This window comes from Mobula hypostoma, chromosome 15, assembly GCF_963921235.1.
Source record: "Mobula hypostoma chromosome 15, sMobHyp1.1, whole genome shotgun sequence".
In the NCBI taxonomy this organism is placed as follows: domain Eukaryota; kingdom Metazoa; phylum Chordata; class Chondrichthyes; order Myliobatiformes; family Myliobatidae; genus Mobula; species Mobula hypostoma.
Window position 1 is genome coordinate 2847489 of NC_086111.1, and position 21582 is coordinate 2869070.

General features: G+C 42.9%; 1 protein-coding gene across 1 annotated transcript in view; it reads right to left on the bottom strand.

The window, feature by feature from the left end:
- The window catches only part of LOC134356646 (inter-alpha-trypsin inhibitor heavy chain H3-like), an 85081-nt gene that overhangs the window by 40298 nt on the left and 23201 nt on the right, over positions 1-21582 (bottom strand). Inside the window, exons 13-15 of the mRNA XM_063067618.1 lie at positions 18057-18242; positions 12422-12561; positions 7524-7684 (exon numbers count right to left, since the gene is read on the bottom strand). Of these exons, the coding sequence (XP_062923688.1) occupies positions 7524-7684; positions 12422-12561; positions 18057-18242 (487 nt within the window). The remainder of the gene's footprint in view (positions 1-7523; positions 7685-12421; positions 12562-18056; positions 18243-21582) is intronic.

Genomic DNA, 21582 nt, shown 5'->3' on the forward strand with positions numbered 1-21582 from the left:
GCCTTTTCTGGTTGGCTGCCAGTGACGAGTGGTGTTCCTCAGGGGTCAGTACTGAGATTGCTACTTTTCACATTGTTTGTCAATGATTTAGATGGTGGAATTGGCGTCTTTTTGGCAAAGTTTGCGGATGATACAAAGATAGGTGGAGGGGTAGGTAGTGCTGAGGAAGCAATGCGATTTCAGCAGGACTTAGACAAATTGGAAGAATGGGCAAAAAAGTGGCAGATGGAATACAGTGTTGAGAAATGTATGATAATGCATTTTGGTAAAAAGGAACAATAGTGTGAACTACTATCTACATCCGGAGAAGGTTCAAACTTGTGTCTTCATGCAAGACTTCCACAAAGTTAATTTACAGGTTGAGTCTGTGGTAAAGAAGGCAACATTTATTTCAAGGGGAATAGAATATAAAAACAAGGAGATAATGCTGAAGCTTTATAAGAAACTAGTCAGGCCACATTAGAAGTATTGTCAACAGTTTTGGGCCCCGTACCTCAGAATGGATGTATTGTCATTGGAGAGAGTCCAGAGGAGGTTCACGAGGATGATTCCGGGAATAAAGGGGTTAACATATGAAGAGCACATGGCAGCTTTGGCCCAGTACTCACTGGAATTTAGAAGAATGCGGGTCGGGGATTTCATTGAAACCTACTGAATGTTGAAGGGACTAGATAAGATGGATGTGGAGAGGAAGTTTCCTCTGGTGGGGGTATCCAGAACTGGAGGGTACAGCCTCAAAACTGAGGGGTGACCGTTTAGAACAGAAGGAAGGAGGAATTATTTTTTAACCAAAGAGTGGTAAATCTGTGGAATGTTCTGCCACAAACAATGGTGGAGGCCAAGTCCATGTGTATGTTGAAACTTGATGGATCCCTGATGGGTTGGGGCATCAGGGATATGTGAGAGGCAGGTATATGGGGTTGAATGGGATCCGGGATCAGCCATGATGAAATGGCGGAGCAGATTCGATGGGCTGAACAGCCTAATTCTTCTCCAATGTCTTATAGTCTAAACAAATAGCATTATGAACTGAAGTCCACAAAGTCCCATAGTCCAGTGCAGAACAAGTTGTGGAGCAGCAAGCTGAAATGGCCCGTCACTCGCCTTGGGTCCCAACATCTTTTCAATCTGGCCCAGCTCCTAAATGCACGCCCAAACATTAGGTTTCCTCACTTCAATATGCTCTGCGGCCTGGACCCCACTGCCTTGGTTTGGCCCATTCCAATCTTTCAGATTTGGCCGTGTGCTTGAGTCTCTGTCTAAACATTGAGTTCAGTCGCTCCAATCTGCTCTGGTGCCTGGACCCTGGCACTTCAATCTGGACTGTAACTGATCTTTTAGATTTGGTCCTGTGATTAAGTTTCCTCCAAATATTGAGCTCAGTTGAATCAGTGTGCTCTTGCCTCGATCTGGCCTTCAGCATGGTGCTTAAAATGATTGAACCTTAGGTCTTCTTCGCTCTTGGCAACCTCACTTTGCCTCAGTTCTGCCACATCAAATTGCCTCCAAGTCCAAAGCGAAGTTACAGACTATTACTTGCGATAATTCTTTGCCACAAAAAGTGTGATTAACAATTATTTAGTTGTTTCCCTTGTTTCATTCGCCACCAGTCAGAAGTCGTTGAGGTTCACCAGCACCATCTTAAACCGGAAGTCTTAGATGACATGCTGAATCTTTGCAAATGCCTAAGGAAGCAGAGGTTCTGCTGTGCTTTCTTTGGGATGCCACATGTGCTGAAAGCAGGACAGATCTTTTGAAAAGATAAAAACAAGGGATTGAAAGTTGCTGACCCTCTCCGCCTCTGATCGTCCAATGGAGTGTGGCTCATTGACCTCCATTTGCCTCCTCCTGAAGTCAATGATCAGCTCCTTGGACTTGTTGACATCGAGTGAGAGGTTTTTGTTGTGGCACCACTCAGCCAGATCTTATATTATGGCTTGTCAGCGCCTTTGATTCAATAACGATAGTGGTGTCATCATCAAACTTAAGTATGGCATTGGAGCTGTGCTTAGCCTCATAGTCATAATTATAAAGAGAGTAGAGCAGGAGAGTAAGCACACAGCCTTATGAAGTACCTCTGATAGAGATTGTGAAGGAGATGTTTTTGCCAATCCAAAGCACCTAGAACCTATGAATGAGGAGATTGAGGATCCAATTGCACGAGAGGTTTTGAAGCCAAGGTCTTGAAGCTTATTGATTAGATTTGAGGGGTGACAGTATTGAATGTCTAGCTGTAGTTGATAAAGGGCATCCTGATGTATTTATCTTTGCTGTTCTGGGGTTGAGTGCAGAGCCAATGAAATGGTATCTGCTGTGGACTTGTGATGGTAGGCAAATTGGAGTGGATCTATGTCACTTCTCAGGCAGGAGTCGATTTGTTTCATAACCAACCTCTCAAAGCACTTCATCGCAGTGGATGTAAGTGCTACTGGATGATAGTCATTGAGACAGGTTACCCCATCCTTCTGAGGCACCAGGATAATTGAAGCCTGCTTGAAACAGGTGAGCACCTAGACTACCGAAGCAAGAGGTTAGAGATACCAGTGAACATTCCGGTCAGTTGATATGCACAAGTCTTTAGTACTCAGCTGGGTAGTTTCCATGGCTACGCCCTCCTGGAGGATGCCCTCAAGCTCGCCTCAGAGACTAAAATCAGGACTGTGGGCGTTCATGAAGTTTCCTCCATGTTTTGACAGTCAAAACAAGCACAGAAGGCATTGAACTCATCTGGGAGTGAGGCCTCATTGTCAACTATGTTGCTTGGTTTCTCTTTGTAAGAGGTAATAGTGTCACTAACAATATCAGCAGGTAAATCACTAACAATGTCAGCAGGTAAATCACTAACAACATTAGCAAGTAAATCACTAACAATGTCAACAGGTAAATCACTAACAACGTCAGCAGGTAAATCATTAACAATGTCAACAGGTAAATTACTAACAATGTCAACAGGTAAATTACTAAAAATAACAGCAGATAAATCACTAACAATGTCAACAGCTAAATCATTAACAATGTCAACAGGTAAATCACTAACAATATCAACAGGTAAATCATGTCCAACGTCAGCAGGTAAATTACTAACAATGTCAACAAACAGGTAAATCACTAACAACGTCAGGAAAATCACTAACAATGTTAAAAGGTAAATTAATAACCTTCCTGAGCAATTAAAGTAACACAATCTTATTAAGTATATTGTATTCAGTTTATAAAGGAGAAATACTTCCAATTAATGATTGGACCTCTGGTTCTCAATCCTTTTCTATTCGTGACTTGCTTCTGAATTTCATTTACCTCTGTGTCCAGTACCTGCCATAGTCTCTGCCAGGTGCTAAAGGTTTTTTTTTGGTGAAATGTACTAATTATTCTAAAGTACAGTCCATATTTGAGTTTTAATATGCTATAGGTACAGTGGCGTGCAGAAGTCTGGGCACCCCGGTCAAAATTTCTGTTACTGTGAATAGCTAAGTGAGTAAAAGATGAACTGATTTCCAAAAGGCACAAAGTTAAAGATGACACATTTCTTTAATATTTTAAGCAAGATTACTTTTTTATTTCCATCTTTTACAGTTTCAAAATAACAAAAAAGGAAAAGGGCCTGAAGCAAAAGTTTGGGCACCCTGCATGGTCAGTACTTAGTAACACCCCCTTTGGCAAGTATCACAGCTTGTAAACGCTTTTTGTAGCCAGCTAAGAGTCTTTCAATTCTTGTTTGGGGGATTTTAGCCCATTCTTCCTTTCAAAAGGCTTCTAGTTCTGTGAGATTCTTGGACCATCTTGCATGCACTGCTCTTTTGAGGTCTATCCACAGATTCTCGATGATGTTTAGGTCGGGGGACTGTGAGGGCCATGGCAAAGCCTTCAGCTTGCGCCTCTTGAGGTAGTCCATTGTGGATTTTGAGATGTGTTTAGGATCATTATCCTGTTGTAGAAGCCATCCTCTTCTCATCTTCAGCTTTTTTACAGTCGGTGTGATGTTTGCTTCCAGAATTTGCTGGTATTTAATTGAATTCATTCTTCCCTCTACCAGTGAAATGTTCCCCGTGCCACTGGCTGCAACACAAGCCCAAAGCATGATCGATCCACCCCCGTGCTTAACAGTTGGGGAGGTGTTCTTTTCATGAAGTTCTGCACCCTTTTTTCTCCAAACATACCTTTGCTCATTGCAGCCAAAAAGTTCTATTTTAACTTCATCAGTCCACAGGACTTGTTTCCAAAATGCATCGGGCTTGTTTAGATGTTCCTTTGCAAACTTCTGACACTGAATTTTGTGGTGAGGATGCAGGAAAGGTTTTCATCTGATGACTATTCCATGAAGGTCATACTTGTGCAGGTGTCGCTGCACAGTAGAACAGTGCACCACCACTCCAGAGTCTGCTAAATCTTCCTGAAGGTCTTTTGCAGTCAAACAGGGGTTTTGATTTGCCTTTCTAGCAATCCTACGAACAGTTCTCTCAGAAAGTTTTCTTGGTCTTCCAGACCTCAACTTGACCTCCACTGTTCCTGTTAACTGCCATTTCTTATGAACTGAGGAGACAGTTACCTGAAAATGCTTTGCTATCTTCTTATAGCCTTCTCCTGCTTTTTGGGCATCAATTATTTTAATTTTCAGAGTGCTAGGCAGCTGCTGATTGGTGGGACAAGGTTTGAGGAGTCAGGGTATTTATAAAGCTTTGAAATTTGTATAAACTGGCTTTTCCTAATGATGATTGTGAACAAGCGATAGCCCTAACAAGCTAATTAAGGTCTGAGACCTTGGTAAAAGTTATCTGAGAGCTCAAATCTCTTGGGGTGCCCAAACTTTTGCATGGTGCTCCTTTCCTTTTTTTCCCACTCTAAAATTGTACAAGATAAAAATAATACACTAATCTTGCTTAAAATGTTGAAAAGGATGTTTAATTTTATGACTTTTGGAGATCAGTTCATCTTCTACTCACTTAACTATTCACAGTAACAGAAATTTTGACCAGGGGTGCCCAAACTTTTGCATGCCACTGTGTTACTATGTGTTAAATATGTTACAGGTGCATATGAAAAAAAAACTATTTTGAAGCTCTGAATAGAATACTTTGATTACAATCTATATAATATTCTTCTAACCAGCAATGAAAAAGTGCTTGCAACACATACAAAATGCTAGAGGAACTCAGCAGGCCAGACAGCATCTATGGGAAAAAGTACAGAAAACGTTTCGGGCCAAAACCCTTCAGCAGGACTGGAGAAAAAAGGCTGAGGAGTAGATTTGAAAGTTGGGGGGAGGGTAGAGAAAACGCTAGGCGATAGGTGAAACTTGGAGCGGGAGGGATGAAGCAAAGAGCTAGGAAGTTGATTGTTGAAAGACAGAAGGCGATGGAAGAAAGAAAGAACGGGGCGAGGAGCACTAGAGGGAGGCGATGGGCGGGCAAGAAGATAACATGAAAGAGGGACAAGAGGATAGGAAATGGTGAGGGGGGTGGGGGAAGGCAATACTGGAAGTTTGAGAGATCGATGTTCATGCCATCAGGTTGGAGGCTACCCAAACAGAATATAAGGTGTTGTTCCTCCAACATAAGTGTGGCCTTATCGCGACAGTGGAAGAGGCTATGGTTAGACCTATCGGAATGGAAATGGGAAGTGGAATTAAAATGGGTGGCCACTGGGAGATCCCACTTGTTCTGGCGGACAGAGCATAGATGCTCAGCAAAGCAGTCTCCCAATCTACGTCAGGTCTCACCGATATACAAGAGGCCACACTGGGAGCAGTGAACACAGTATATGACCCCAACAGACTCACAGGTGAAGTGATGCCTCACCTGGAAGGACTGCTTGTGGCACTGAATGGTGGTGAGGGAGGAAGTGTAGGGGCAGGTGTGTGTCATTTTCACCATCAACTTCCTAACTCTTTACTTCATCCGTCCCCCTTCAAGTTTCACCTGTCACCTGGTGTTTCTCTCTCCCGTCCCACCACCTTTCAAATCTACTCCTCAGCTTTTTTTTTTCTCCTGTCCTGCCGAAGGGTTTTAGCCTGAAACGTCGACTGTACTTTTTTCCATAGATGCTGCCTGGCCTGTTGAGTTCCTCCAGCATTTTGTGTGTGTTGCTTGGATCTCTAGCACCTGCAGAATTTTTTGTTTATGAAAAAGTGCTTAACTTTGTTACTTTGGGTATTTAGTGAGATCCTTGCAAGTGATGCAAACTAGCGAGTTTTTGAATATCTAGTTGCATCGTGGTTAAAGATGATCAAAGGTCACCTCCTTTCACAACATCTGCGCAGTTATGAGCTTTTCATAGCAGGTGAAGAGATTGAATAAAACCACATTCAACTTCCTTTCAAAATAAGCTGAGTATCAGGGACTTAATGGAATTGTAGTGGTAGACAGTGATGCAGTAGCAGGCTTAATGCATTCTCGCCTCTCTGCAGTTTCGCCGTTCTGGCAGATGACTCCACAGCAGTAACTGTAGCCTTCACGTCACGGTTTCTTGAGGCCCTCCTTTGACTGGGTGTAACCATGGATGTTGTGACCTCGCTTTCTACCTGAAATGCGAGCCAGCACTCAAGCCAGAGCAGTACAATATGGAGAGCAAGCTGTTGCCCATATAGTAGGCTCCCCCTCTCCATGGACCTGATGAATTCAAATGAACGGCAGAAACCAAAACAGTTTGGCACCAGCAGTATTGCAGGAGTTAGCAATCAGTGTTGAACTCAATATAGGGACGCCAGCTCTGGATATGTCTTTGGGGTTTACTCCCAAAGCCTTCCCCATGAGTGGGTGCAGCCACAAAGCAGTGGAAGTTTGAGGTCAGTTTTCCTTCTCCTAGACGAGCTGCCAACCACAGCTGATGAGCCCCATCTGCCCGAAGAAACCAGTTTTAAGACACCAGTAGCCTGCTTTTGTCTCTTCTCCTGTCGATAGAAACGGTTCCACCAGGCTGAGTAACTAAGCCACATGTGAAAGACAGGAGCTGGACTTGGTTGCCAGAGGCTATTTGAGATACATGCCATTTGGAGCATTTAATAGGTAGTGGGAGCTTATACCCACCACCACCCCCAGTTATAACAATCTTAAGGAACCATAACAATGTCTTACAAATGTTATAATAGACACGGGCCAGTGAAAGGCAAACAGAACCTGCCTCCTGCTGCATACTTGCTGACTGGCCTTGTCGTGGACAGCTCCACCCAACCTGCACTCTCTGATTTGCGGATGGATGTGGAATGCGGCAGGCTAGAAACAAACAGACTAAGTTGTTTTGCTGCCTTATTTGCATCATTTAGCATATTTTCCCATTCATTTCATTCAGGGTTTCAACTAAATTGCATATATTCATTTATTTTTTATTTATCTATTTTAGTAATAAACAGTAAATTTATTATGGCCTATTCAGACACTCCTGTGGCCCCTAATTTCTTGTTTTTCCCTTGTGGCCCCTACAATATCTGATATGGCCCCCTGGGGCTTACATTGAGAGCCACTGGATAAGACACAGTTTCAGTAATATAATTAAAAGAACAATTTAAGAAAAATAGAAACGAAGATTACCATTTCTTGAGGCTTTGTTAGCCATGAGGATTCTATCCACTTTGTTCTCCTCTGGTTTAGTCACAACCATTGATGTGAGTGGTGTTACAAAGTTATACTTCAGAGAAAGTTCCAAGGCTCTGTCTGTTAGTATTTTATTTTCTCTTGACTCTGCTGAAACTCTGAAGATTGAAACATGTTAAACAGATTATTAACTATTTTAGTATATAGTTATACTCATTCTCCTTCAATCTTTCCAGCAATTTTTTTCCAAACACATAGCGTCATAGAGTAGCACAGTATGGATTCAGATCCCTTGGACCAACCAGTCCATACTGACCACTGTACCCACCAAACTGGTCCCAATTTCTGGCATTTGGCCCTTATTCCTCTAAATTGCACCTCCCCAAATCCTTTTGTTTATGAAAGGAAAGTTGCTTCTGCTTGGTGTGGAAGGGAGGAGTAGAGGGGGCTTTGGGGTTGTAATGTTTTAACTATCACTTATTCTTTGGCGCACTCTTCTGTTTTCATGAATGTTTGTGAAGAACAAGAGTTTTAAGATGTATATTGCTTACATTTCTCTGATATTAAATGGAACTACTGAATGATTGAATTCAGTTATTCCAATCCTTTCTTTGCCCCATCCATACACAGACATTCACCACTCTCTTGTTTTAGTGCTGCATTTTATTTATCCTCAAGTACTTGTCTAGGTCCCATTTGAAAATGTTTATTGACTCATTATCCACAACACACAGCTAGTGAGTTTCAGACCAAAACCACTCTCTGCATAAAAGGTCATTTCCCTATATTCTTCAGGTTTACTGCTCATCGGTTCAAATCTGTGCCCCTGGTATGCAAACTATCTTCTGACATGGGTAGCTTAGTTTTGTTTACCTATCTAAAGCCATTGTGGTCTTGGTCACCTCTTAACCCTTCTTGTTCAAAGGAAAAGCATCCCAGCTACTCCCCACCTCAAATAATTCCAATTTTTGTCCAGCATTGTAGTCTGTTAGAGATAATTCAGAAATTACAATATTATGTGGACAGCAGGTATTAAAAAAGTACAAGAATAAATCTTTTAAAAATCACAATTGAACTTCCACGGATACCTAAAGGCTGTGAAACCACAGGGTGTGGGACATTCAGATCCTGTATCATTGTAACCATGCATGGAAAGACAATAGATGAATGTTCATGTAACTGGCCCTCATTGAAACCCTCTTGATGATACTAGGGAAGGCAATGTAGCCATCCTCTGTAATAATTCATTATCAAGCTCATGAGGGTTGTAGCAACAGTCACAACACGCTGGAGGAACTCAGCAGGTCGGGCAGCATCCGTGGAAATGATCAGTCAACGTTTCAGTCAACAGAGATGGTATATATAATTATCTGGATAGACAGGGTCTGATTAGGAACAGTCAACATGGATTTGTGGGTGGAAGGTCATGTTTGACAAATCTTATTGAATTTTTTGATGAGGTTACTGAGAAAGTTGACAAGGGTAAAGCGGTGGATGTTGTCTATATGGACTTCAGTAAGGCCTTTGACAAGGTTCCACACGGAAGGTAGGTTAGGAAGGTTCAATCGTTAGGTATTAATATCGAAGTAGTAAAATGGATTCAGCAGTGGCTAGATGGGAGATGCCAGAGAGTAGTGGTGGATAACTGTTTGTCAGATTGGAGAACGGTGTGTAGCGGTGTGCCTCAGGGATCTGTAGTACTGGGTCCAATGTTGTTTGTTATATATATTAATGATCTGGATGATGGGGTGGTAAATTGGATTAGTAAGTATGCAGATGATACTAAGATAGGTGGTGTTGTGGATGATGAGGTAGGTTTTCAAAACTTGCAGAGAGATTTAGGACAGTTAGAAGAGTGGGCCGAAAGATGGCAGATGGAGTTTAATGCTGAAAAATGTGAGGTGGTACATTTTGGTAGAACTAATCAAAATAGGACATACATGGTAAATGGTAGGGCATTAAAGAATGCTGTAGAACAGAGGGATCTAGGAATAATGGTGCATAGTTCCCTGAAGATGGAATCTCATGTGGATAGGTTGGTGAAGAGGGTTATCCCTTTTGCCAATCACCTGTCCAGCTCTTGGTTCCATCCCTCCCCCTCCTGTCTTCTCCTATCATTTTGGATTTCCCCTTCCCCCTCCCACTTTCAAATCTCTTACTAGCTCTTCCTTCAGTTAGTCCTGATGAAGGGTCTTGGTCCGAAACATTGACTGTATCTCTTCCTAGAGATGCTGCCTGGCCTGCTGCGTTCACCAGCAACTTTGATGTGTGTTGGTGAAGAAAGCTTTTGGTTTACTGGCCTTTATTAATCAGAGCATTGAGTATAGGAGTTGGGATGTAATGTTGAATTTGTATAAGGCATTGGTAAGGCCAAATATGGAGCATTGTGTACAGTTCTGGTCACAGAATTATAGGAAAGACGTCAATAAAATTGAGAGAGTACAGAGGAGGTTTACTAAAATGTTGCCTGGGTTTCATCTCCTAAGTTACAGAGAAAGGTTGAACAAGTTAGGTCTTTATTCTTTGCAGCATAGAAGGTTGAGGGGGAACTTGATAGAGGTGTTTAAAATTATGAGCGGGATAGATAGAGTTGACGTGGTTAGACTTTTTCCATTGAGAGTGGGGAAGATTCAGACAAGAGGACATGGGTTGAGAGTTACAGGACAAAAGTTTAGGGGTAACATGAGGGAGAACTTCTTTATTCAGAGAGTGGTAGCTGTGTGGAACGAGCTTCCAGCAGAAGTGGTTGAGGCAGGTTTGATGTTGTCATTTAAAGTTAAATTGGATAGATATATGGACAGGAAAGGAATGGAGGGTTATGGGCTGAGTGCAGGTTGGTGGGGCTAGGATAGGGTAAGAGTTTGGCATGGACTAGAAGGGCCGAGATGGCCTATTTCCGTGCTGTAATTGTTATACGGTTATATGGTTTCGGGCCGGAAACCTTCGTCAGGACTGAAGAGGGTAGGGGCAGAGGCCCTATAAAGAAGGTGGTGGAGGATGGAAAGGCGAAGGCTGGTAGGTTCCAGGTGAAAAACCAGTAAGGAGAAAGATAAAGGGGTGGGGGAGGGGAATCAGGGAGGTGATAGGCAGGAAAGGTGAAGAAGGAATAGGGGAAAGCACAATGGGTAGTAGAAGGAGGCGGAACCATGAGGGAGGTGATAGGCAGCTGGGGGAGGGGCAGAGTGAAATAGGGATAGGTGAAGGGAGGGGAAGGAAATTACCGGAAGTTGGAGAATTCTATGTTCATACCAAGGGGCTGGAGACTACCTAGACGGTATATGAGGTGTTGCTCCTCCCACCTGAGTTTAGCCTCATCATGGCAGTAGAGGAGGCCATGTATGAACATATCTGAATGGGACTGGGAAGCAGAGTTGAAGTGGGTGGCTACCGGGAGATCCTGTCTGTTGTGGCGGACGGAGCGGAGGTGCTCGATGAAGCGGTCTCCCAATCTGTGTCGGGTTTCACTTATGCTAGGTGTAGCACTTATGCTTACAGGGATAAGTGCCGGGTGGGAGATCAGTGGGGAGGGACGTGTGGATCAAGGAGTCGCGGAGGGACCGATCCCTGAGGAAAGCGGAGGGGGTGGAGAGGGAAAGATGTGCTTAGTGGTGGGGTCCTGTTGAAGGTGGCGGAAGTTGCAGAGGATAATGTGTTGGATCCGGAGGCTGGTGGGGTGGTAGGTGAGGACAAGGGGAACTCTGTCCCTGTTGTGGTGGTGGGAGGATGGGGTGAGGGCCGAAGTGTGAGAAATGGAGGAGATGCGGGTGAGGGCATCATTGATGATGGCAGAAGGGAAACCATGATCCTTAAAGAAAGAGGACATTTGAGATGTCCTGGAACAGAAAGCCTCATCCTGTGAGCAGATGCGGCGGAGACGGAGGAACTGGGAATAGGGAATGGTATTTTTGCATGTGGCGGGATGGGAAGAGGTATAGTCCAGGTAGTTATGAGAGTCAGTGGGCTTGTAGAAGATGTCAGTGGACAGTCTGTTTGTGTTCATGAGGGTTGTCATTGTCAGACCCGATGTAGATCGGGAAACCACTTCACCACAAAAAGCAGGATCTCCCAGTGGCCACCCATTTCAATTCTATTTCCCATTCCCATTCCGGTATGTCAGTCTATGGCCTCCTCTACTGCCACGATGAGGCAACACTCACTTCTGAGGAGCAACACTTTATCTTCTGTCTGGGTAGCTTTCAACCATATGGCATGATCTTCAATTTCTCGAACTTCCGATCATTGACCCTCGCCCCCACTTCACTATTCCCCATTCCTGCTTCCATCTCTCACTTTATCTCCTTCCCTGCCCATCATCTCCATCTGGTTCTCCTCTCCCTTCCCTTTTTCCATGGTCTTCCTATAAGACCATCTCATCTCCAGCCCTTTATCTCTTTCACTAATCAACTTCCCAGCTCTTTAATTCACCCCTCCCTCCTCCTAGTTTCACCTATCACCTACCCCCTTGTAGTTCTTCCTCCCCTCTCCCAACCTTCATACTCTGACTTCTCATCTTGTTTTCCAGTCTCGATGAAAGGTCTCGGCACGTAACGTTACTCTTTTCCATAGATGCTGCATGGCCTGCTGAGTTCCTGCAGAATTTTGTGTGTTGCTTACCATTTGCTTATCTGACTTCCCTCTGATCTCTGACCTACCCTTTCCTGCTGCCATGGAGACAGTTCTTTAGTAACACAGGATTACTTCCCAGAATTACACAAATCATGTGGCTCATATGTATGCAAGTGAGCACATCATGGTGTAACACTGCTTAAAAGGAGGAAACACAATAACAAATTCTAAGGAAAGAATGATCACATTTTGTAGGCTTGTTTAGTGACACCCAATTTGTTATTTGGGCAAAATGCATATTGTAGAGATAAACCATTTTCTATTTTAACCTTTGTTTTAGGAGCTGTTGAATTGTCAAGTAAGCCCACAATCTCTCAGTGAAGTCACCAAAAATATATCGCTGATGTTCAAGCACGGTCTCTGCCTCTGAAACGTTGACTCTGCCTTCAAGAGATAAATTACTGTTCACCTGCAGAGAAATTATGTCATTATAGATGGTGCTGAAGATATCAATTCAAGAAGCTAAAACATTTTAAAAACGCAAACACGAGGAATTCTGCAGATGCTGGAGATTCAAGCAAGACACATCAAAGTTGCTGGTGAACGCAGCAGGCCAGGCAGCATCTGTAGGAAGAGGTGCAGTCTGAGTAAGGAATCCCTTACTCACTCTTCCTTCAGTTAGTCCTGATGAAGGGTCTCGGCCCCAAAACGTCGACTGTACCTCTTCCTAGAGATGCTGCCTGGCCTGCTGCGTTCACCAGCAACTTTGATGTATGTAGCTAATACATTTTGTTTCCTCTGAAAACTTCATAATTAGACAAAATGCATTATTGCAGGTTGACTGGTGGAATTCTGTAATAAAATCCAGTACTGATATCTAGTTTGATTTAGCTGATAGAATTACTGCTTTTATACAATAAAATTGAGGGGTTATGCTTCTACAAAAGCAAAACAAATGATTAGACTTACAACTGTAATGACTTTTGAAAAATGTAATCCACCTGCAGCTGTTGGTCCCAGGAGAAGAGATATTAAATCAGGCACCACAATAACGTAGTGGTTAGAGTGACACTGTTACAGCTTAGGGTGTTGGAGTTCAGCGTTCAATTCCAACATCATCCTCAGGGAGTCTGTACGCCCTCCCCATGGAATGTGAGGATCTTCTCCGGGTGCTCCAGTCTCCTCCCACAGTCCAAAGAAGTACCCATTAGTAGGTTAATTGGTCAGAGTAAATCGTCCCTTGATTAGGCTGGGACTGAATCAGTGGTTGCTGGAAGGGCCTGTTCCATATTGTATCTCCAAATAAATAAATAAATAAAATGTAGGCTTCCGTTTCCTTTCCCGAAAAGAGTTAAGGATTCCATTGTTCTATTACAATAATATCAGTGAGTTACTCATACTCATGACTGTCCTGATCTCCATGCAAAACACAGACTAGTCAATGAATTGCAAAGCTGTTGTGCTGTCTGAATAATGTTTGAAACCTGAAAAGGTGCAATTTAAATGAAACTCTTCCAGTCTGATCTATGGAGGAAAATGAAATGAAAATAGCAATGTAACTTTGTGTCTCTGGAACATTTCATTTTAGTGAACACCAGAAGCTTCCCCACAGAGAGTGGAATGGATTCTATCAAATTTTGCTGGGGGTTAGGAAAGGTGGCCGAAAGGCCATCTCCATTCTAAATGGACTCCCCTCTATTCTGAGGCTGTGTCCTTAAGTCTTAGACTCTCCCACCATAGGAAACATCATCTCCACATCCACTGTAGTGAGGCCTTTTAACAGTCAATAGGTTTCGATGAGATCCTCCCTCATTCTTCTGAATTCCAGTGAGTACAGGCCCAGAGCCATCAAATGCTCCTCATATGACTTCTTTAACTAACCTCTACCTTGCTGAGGCCAGGCTGTAACTTTCAAATACCTCATCATAACTACCCCTCGAAGAGGACCCTAGTCCAGACTATCAGGAAACTGTCTCCAACACCATCACCAACCTCATCCATTCTGAAGAACTCCCATCCACTGCCACCAAACTCATGGTTCCTTTACCCTGCTCTGCTCACCTTTACCTCCTACACAAGATCTACAAACCAGACTGTTCAGGTAGGCCTATAGCCTCTGCCTGCTCCTGCCACACTGAACTTGTGTCCTCATATCACGATTTCATTCTATCTCCCTTGTCACCTACATCTACGACACTTCTCATGTTCTTGATTGCCTCAGGAACTTCCAAATCCCTGGCCATGACCACCTCATCTTCACCACGGATGATCACCCTGTACACTTCTATCCCCCATCAAGAAGGCTCAAAGCTCTCTGCTTCTTTATTAAGAAAAGAACCAGTCAATTCCCCTCCACCACCACCTTCCTCCATCTGGCAGAACTGGTCCTCATCCTCAACGATTTTTGCTTTGGTTCTTCCTACTTTCTCCAGACTCGAGGGGTAGTCATGTGCACTCACTTGGACCCGAGCTATGTCTGACTCTTCTCTGACCACATAGAATAGTCTATGTTCGAATCCTTTCCTGGTTATACTCCCCAATTCTTCTTCGGCTACATTGATGACTGCATTCATGCACCCATGCTGAGCTCGTCAATTTCATCAACTTTGTCTCTAACTTCCACCCCGCCCTTAAATTCATTTCATCCATGTCTGACACCCCACCTCCTTTCTAGATCTCTCTGTCTCTATCTCTGGAGACAATTTATCACCTGACCCTTCTATAAACATACTAATTCCCATGGTTAACACAACTGAACCTCTTCCCAATCTGTCTCTTGTACTTTTACTCAGTGTAACATGCTGTAAGGTTTCACTGCTAATGTAATGGCTTCTCTGTAATGTTCTACTGCTGAGGTAATGGTTTCTCTGCAGCAGCAATGTTTAGGTTATGACTAGAGATAACGGGGCCTGCTAGCCAATGAGCGGGATGTTGTTCTTTCTCGTGTGTCTGAGACCCACTAAATCTATTCGCAGGATGTGGCTTTCCATTCCTCCTTCTTTAAAGAACAGGGTTTCCCTCCCTCCTCTATTGATGCTACCTTCACCTGCATCTCCTCCATTCCTCGGAATCTGCACTCATTCCATTTCCAGCTGCCTTAATAGTGATAGAGTTCCTCCTGTCCTTACCTACCACCCCATCAACTTCCTCATTCAACACGTTATCTTCCACCATCTCCAAAGAGATCCTACCACTAAACATACCTTTACTTAGCGCCCCCCCCCACTTACCACAGCGATCACTCCCTCTGCGGATCCCTTGTTCACTCGCCCCTCCCCACTAATCTCCCTCTGGGCACTTATCCCTGCAAGCGGCCTCAGTACTACCCCTGCACACATACCTCCTCCCTCACCTCCATTCAAGGTCTCAAACAGTCCTTTCAGGTGAGGCAACATTTCACCTGCGAATCTACTGGGGTTGTCTATAGTGTCTCGTGCTCTGATGCAGCCTCCTCCACATTAGTGAGACCCATCATAAATTGGGGGGCTGTTTGTCAAGCACCCCCACATTGTCTGCCACACACGAGACTTCCCGATGGCTAGACATTTTAATTCTGATTCCCATTTGCTTTCCGACATGTTGGTCCATGACCACCTCTTGTGCTAAGATGAGGCTACATTCAGGGTGGAAGAGCATTACCTTATATTCCATCTGGGTAGCCTCCAACCTGATTGCATGAACATTGATTTCGCCTTCCAGTAAACAAATCCCCCCCCCCCCCATTCCCCACTCTCACCTTTTACCTCTTCTCACTTGTCTATTATTTCCCCCTGGGTCCCCTCCTCCTTCCCTTTCTCCCATGGTCCACTCTCCTCTCCTATCAAATTCCTTCTTCTCTGGCCCTTGATCTTCCCACCCACCTGGTTTCACCTATCACCTTCCAGCTAGCTTCCTTCTCCTCCCCCTACCCTTTTATTCAGGCACCCTCCTCCTGCTACTCCGTCCTGTAAGAGGAATCAGCCCAAAACGTTGACTGTTTATTCTTTTCCATAAATACTGACTGACCTGCTGTGCTTCTCCAGCATTTTGTGTGTGTTGCTGCATATGAGAAGTCTTTCAATCCCAGAATCATCTTCATATGAGAAGTCTTTCCATCCCAGAATCATCTTCATATGAGAAGTCTTTCAATCCCAGAATCATCTTCATATGAGAAGTCTTTCCATCCCAGAATCATCTTCATGAACCTACTTTGAACCCTCTCCAATGTCAGCACATTATTTCTTCGATAAGGGCTCCAAAACTGCTCATAATACTCCAAGTAAGGCCTCACCAGTGCCTTATAAAGCCTCAATATTATATCCTTGCTTTTATATTCTAGTCCTCATAAAATGAATGCTAACATTGCATTTGTCTTCTTTATCACTAACTCAACATTCAAGTTAACCTTTAGGAAATCCTGTGCGAAGTCCCTTTGCACCTCAGAATTTTGAATTTTCTCTCCATTTTGAAAATAGTCTTCACTTCTATTTCTTCTACCAAAGTGCATGGCCATACACTTCCTGACACTGTATTCCATCTGCTACTTCTTTGTCCATTCCCCTAATCCAAGTCCTGTAGCCTCTTTGCTTCCTCAACACTACCTGCCCCTCCACCTATCTTTGTCACATCTGCAAACTTGGCCAAGTAAAAAGAAGCTGTCCCAACACAGACCCTTGTGGCACACCACTAGTCACCGGCAGCCAACCAGAAAAGGCTTCCTTTTTGCCTCCTGCCAAACAGCCAGTACTCTATCCATGCCAGTATCTTTCCTGTAATTCCATGGGCTCTTAACTCATTAAGAAGCCTTACGTGTGGCAGCTTGTCAAAGGCCTTCTGAAAAGTCAAGTACACAACTTCCACTAATTCTCTCATGTCTATCTTGCTTGTTATTTCTTCAAAAAAATTCCAACAGATTTGTCAGGCAAGATTTTCCCTTAAGGAAACCATGTTGACTTCAACCTATATTATCATGTGCCAAAAAGCTTTATTGGCCACATAACTACCTGTAAGTGTTTTGTGTCTAGTCATATTTTCCTGTTCAGACTAGGTATGCATCATTTCTTTCTTTTCCTCTCCATCATAGGTGCAATTCTGCAGTCTCTGTCTATGTTCCGCACTCCCCCCCCCCCCCCCACCCCGGTCCAACCGCCTTGCTTCCTTCCTCTTAGTCTTTAAAGAATTTCCAAAACTGTTTAACTCTAATGCTGCAGCACCCAGGCTCAAAGTCCAACTGGCTCCAGTGTGAACCACTTGGGTCAATTTCCAAGTTTAGGAAGGGAAAATTAGGCCAATTGGCCCATTAAGTCTGTTCCACTATTTAATCATGGTTGATTAATTTTCCCTCTCAATCCTGTTTTCCTGCCTTCTCCCAGTAATGTTTGTTGCACTTACAACCTCTTCTTTAAATATGCTCCATGACTTGGCCTCCACAGACACCTGTGACAATGAATTCCAGATTCACTACCATCTGGCTAAATAATTTTTTCCTCATCTCTGTTCTAAAGGGATGTCCTTCTGTGCTGGGGCTGTAGCTTCTGGTCCTAGACTAACCGCTATCAGAAATATCCTCTCCACATCCACACTGCCTAAACCTTTCAATATTCAGTGGCTTTCAATGAGATATCCTGCCCCCCCACATTCTTCTGAACTCCAGCAAGTACAGACCCAGAGCTATCAAACACTACTCAAAGTTAACCCCTTTCTTCCCAGGATCATTCATGCCAACCTCCTCTGGATCTTCTCCAGTGCCTGCACATCCATTCTAAGATATAGGGCTTCAGTCGTTCAAAAATGGTATGACCCATACCTTATAAAACCTCAGCATGTTATTTAAATATTATAGTGCTGAAGAGGTGAAAAAATTGCCAATAGCTCTTAATTGTATCAAGCTTTCTCTGGTGCGAGAACTGAGCCAAACAAAGATGCATTAAATGCAATTGCATTTGCAAAGATTTAAAGAAAATTGTACACAATTCAGGGACTTACAGTTTGTGCTGTAATTTGTACCACAAATTCATCCAGACTGTTGTCAGATATTTTGCCAGCTACCACAATTTCAGATCCACCATAATATTGTCTAAAATTCACCTCCGTTAGTTCTGAAATTGCATTCTCCAAATAGAGCAACTCAACATCCAAAAGCAAGGGATTTGCTACTTCGTCATAAAATCCCTGAATTAAAAATATACATACAATGAGGGTTAAAACATGTCTTTTTAAAATTAACTTCTTTAAAAGAAAACTTAATGAATCATTAATGTACTTTGCAAAGTTTAATTATAAATATTTTGAAATTTCTGTTTCAAGATGCTGTAAGTTCTCAGTAGCTGAATATATTCAAGGTTGTAATTGAAAAGATTTTTGAGGAGGAATAAGAATGAAAATTTATGTGGTGAGGCAAACTTAATGTAGAGGATCGTGCATGCTCCCACTGAATGGGAGAGCAGGTTGATGATGTATTGGGTATCAGTTCTTATTTGTTCTTAACTGGAATAGAATAGGACCAGAATATAAAAGCAAGTGTCATTTAATCTGAAAAGTCAAGAATTTGGCCTGTAATTAAAGCATGTTTGAAAATAAATCCAAGTATTTATGACTGTCTTTGTAGAAATAAAAGAGATGACCTTGTTCATGGCAACATCTTAAGTAAATTCTCAGTTCATAAATGCACCCAATAAAGATAATACAAGAATTCAAATACATTAATCTTCTATCAGATGTAGCATTAGCTCATTTAAAAACTCCTTAATGTAAAACGTCCACTTATTGTAATCCCTAATATTGAGAATTTTCATTGCTTTTTCATGAGTGAAGAATTGGCAGTGATTTGGAGAGTGGTTTCTTTAAAGTCATTCACTCCCACGTCCCTTACTTAGCAGTGACAAAACAACAATAAAATGTATTGTCAGGTGCAGAGATTACAGTTAGGTTAGAAGGCGTGGGAAGGTTTCAATATTGTAGCTCTTGAAGTTTTAAAAATTTAAAAAGCTGCTGGCATGTGGAATATGAACTGTGATTTTTAAAATTTCCAGTTTATATAATGAATCTTCTAACCCACAAACTTTTTCTTCCATTAACTTAAACTTTCTACTGAACATTAGATGCATTATGGATTAAAACAAATAGAAAACAACCTTAGCTACTCCAATCCCATAAGACACCTCATATTTCTACATAAATACTTCAATTTATCAGCGTACATGGCTTTAGCTGTCAGATGTAAGTACAGAAGATTTCTATTGGATATTCCTCCACTCCTTTGTCATTATCACTGCAGCCAATCACCAAAACCAAAGCAGCAACACAATTAACTAGAAGGATCAAGTTAGCCCTATTGACAGCATCCCCCTTCATTTTACTGATCATCACAAGTAATTAGAATTTGTCCTGCTTTTTGTGGACAGGTCATGCAAAGGCATGGTTCCGCAATACTGCCTAGATGCCCATGTCGTAACTGCAGTAGAACAGCTTGGCTACATACCGGCTGGTGTGAAGGACACGACTCCCACAACAGCTTGAATGTTGTCTGCACCCACAAAATTCTATAATATCCAGTGCTCACAGTCGTTTCTTGTTATAATGCAAAGTTAATCAGACTGGCAAAAGATTCCAGAACAAAGTTGAAATGATTCATCCACTCTGCAACTTGTCCTGTTTTTCACTCTTACATGTTCCCGGAACTTCTTGTGTAATAACCCTCAGAGAAGAGCTCCCTTATGGCCTGTAGATATTCTGATAAGGTGGCTCGTTTCAGTCAACACTGGCTTTGTTAGTGATATCTACATTCTGCTGAAAATATGCATCTCCCTCCTAGTATCAGTAAGGCTACCTCTATCCACCTTTTGCATGTGATGTCTCCAATTTTACATCCTCAGGCAGAGCCTGAACTTAGAAAAGCACATGGTTATTTATATTGTGGCGCTGACGGAGTGAAGGAACTGCTGATAGGTCTGTTCTGTATCAGGCTTTTCCTGGTGGGAGAACAGAGACAAAGAGAGATGTTGCCATGAACAAGGTCATCTCTTTTACTACTGCAAAGCCAGTTGTAAATGTTTGGATTTATTTTCAAACAAGTATATAGTAATTAAAGGCCAAATTCTATAACTTTCGGGTCAAATGGAGATCTTAGTTAACTGTTACTTTAAAAGATATTGGAATATTGTATACAGTTCTGGTCACCCACTATAGAAAGGCTTTGAGAAGGTTCAGAAGAGGTTTACCTGGATGCTGCCTGGTTTAGACGGCATGTGCTGTAACAGGAGGCTGGACACACTGGGATTGTTTTTTTTTGGAGGCTGAGGGGACATTTGATAGAGGCTTATAAGATTATGAGAGGCATACACAGAGTAGATCAGGTCAGGTCTCTCGTCTGAGTGCTGCTGGTACCATGTAACCCAGTACTACCTGTCACATGGTCGGGTGGTCAGCGACTAAACCGGCTCCCCCACCAGGCTTGCCTGCTGAGGTGGGTGGCCAGACACCCTGCAGGATGAAAAACAAGACCTGTCAAAGGGCTGGTGAGCCCTCTCGTAGGGTCAACGGCCATCTAGCAAACACGTGCCATGAAGTGTGGAAAGGGCATCCCTTGCATCAAAGCTTGGTCTGGCCATTCACTGCAACAGAACTTCCCCCAGCCATCTTGGCCCCCACTGCGCCGCTGGATCCGGGAGGGGATGTCGAGAGGGTGGGTCTGGACCTGTGCAACCCCCTACTCACCTAAAATCCACTCACACACACGCTGTTCGTTTCTGAGGAGTGGGGTCAACCCCACTAACTGACTGAAAGGAACTATCATCATCCTTTGGGATAGATAGCCAGAGAGATACAGAGTAGACAATGAGTATCTTTTTCCCAGGGTGTAAATGTCTAATACCAGAAGAATGCATTGAAGGTGAGAGGGGGAGGTTCCAGGAGGATATGAGTGGTTAAGTTGTGTTACTCAGAGAGTGGTGGATGCTTGGAATGTGCTGCCTGGTATGGTGGCATAGGCAAATACAGTGGAGGCTTTTAAGAGACATTTAGATAGGCACATGAATGTGAGGGATATGGACATTGTGCAGGTAGAAGGAATTAGTTTTTGGGATTTTAAAACATTTTCTTTTCAGCTGGTTTGGCATTGTGGGCCGAATGGCCTGTTCCTATGCTGTACTGTTCTATGTTCTACATAAAATAAAGCAGATTTTCTTGTTTGAGCTCCTCACTAGTTCTATCCCTTCCAGAAGGCATTAATTGGATAATTGATTCCACCTAATAAATTACATTATTCACACATTAACTTTAACAGTGAATGTCAGAAAACTATTCATTGTGGGTACATCACAATCTAACCCAATCTTAATCTCTTTCAGGAATTGTTTGAAGCCTTTTGTCACGAATGCTAAGGGAAAATCTTGCATACATCTAATGTAATATGGCCCATGAAATCACTGAAGGCTTATGTCACAAACAAGAGAAAATCTGCAGCTGCTGAAAATCCAAGCAACACACACAAAATGCTGGAGGAACTCAGAAG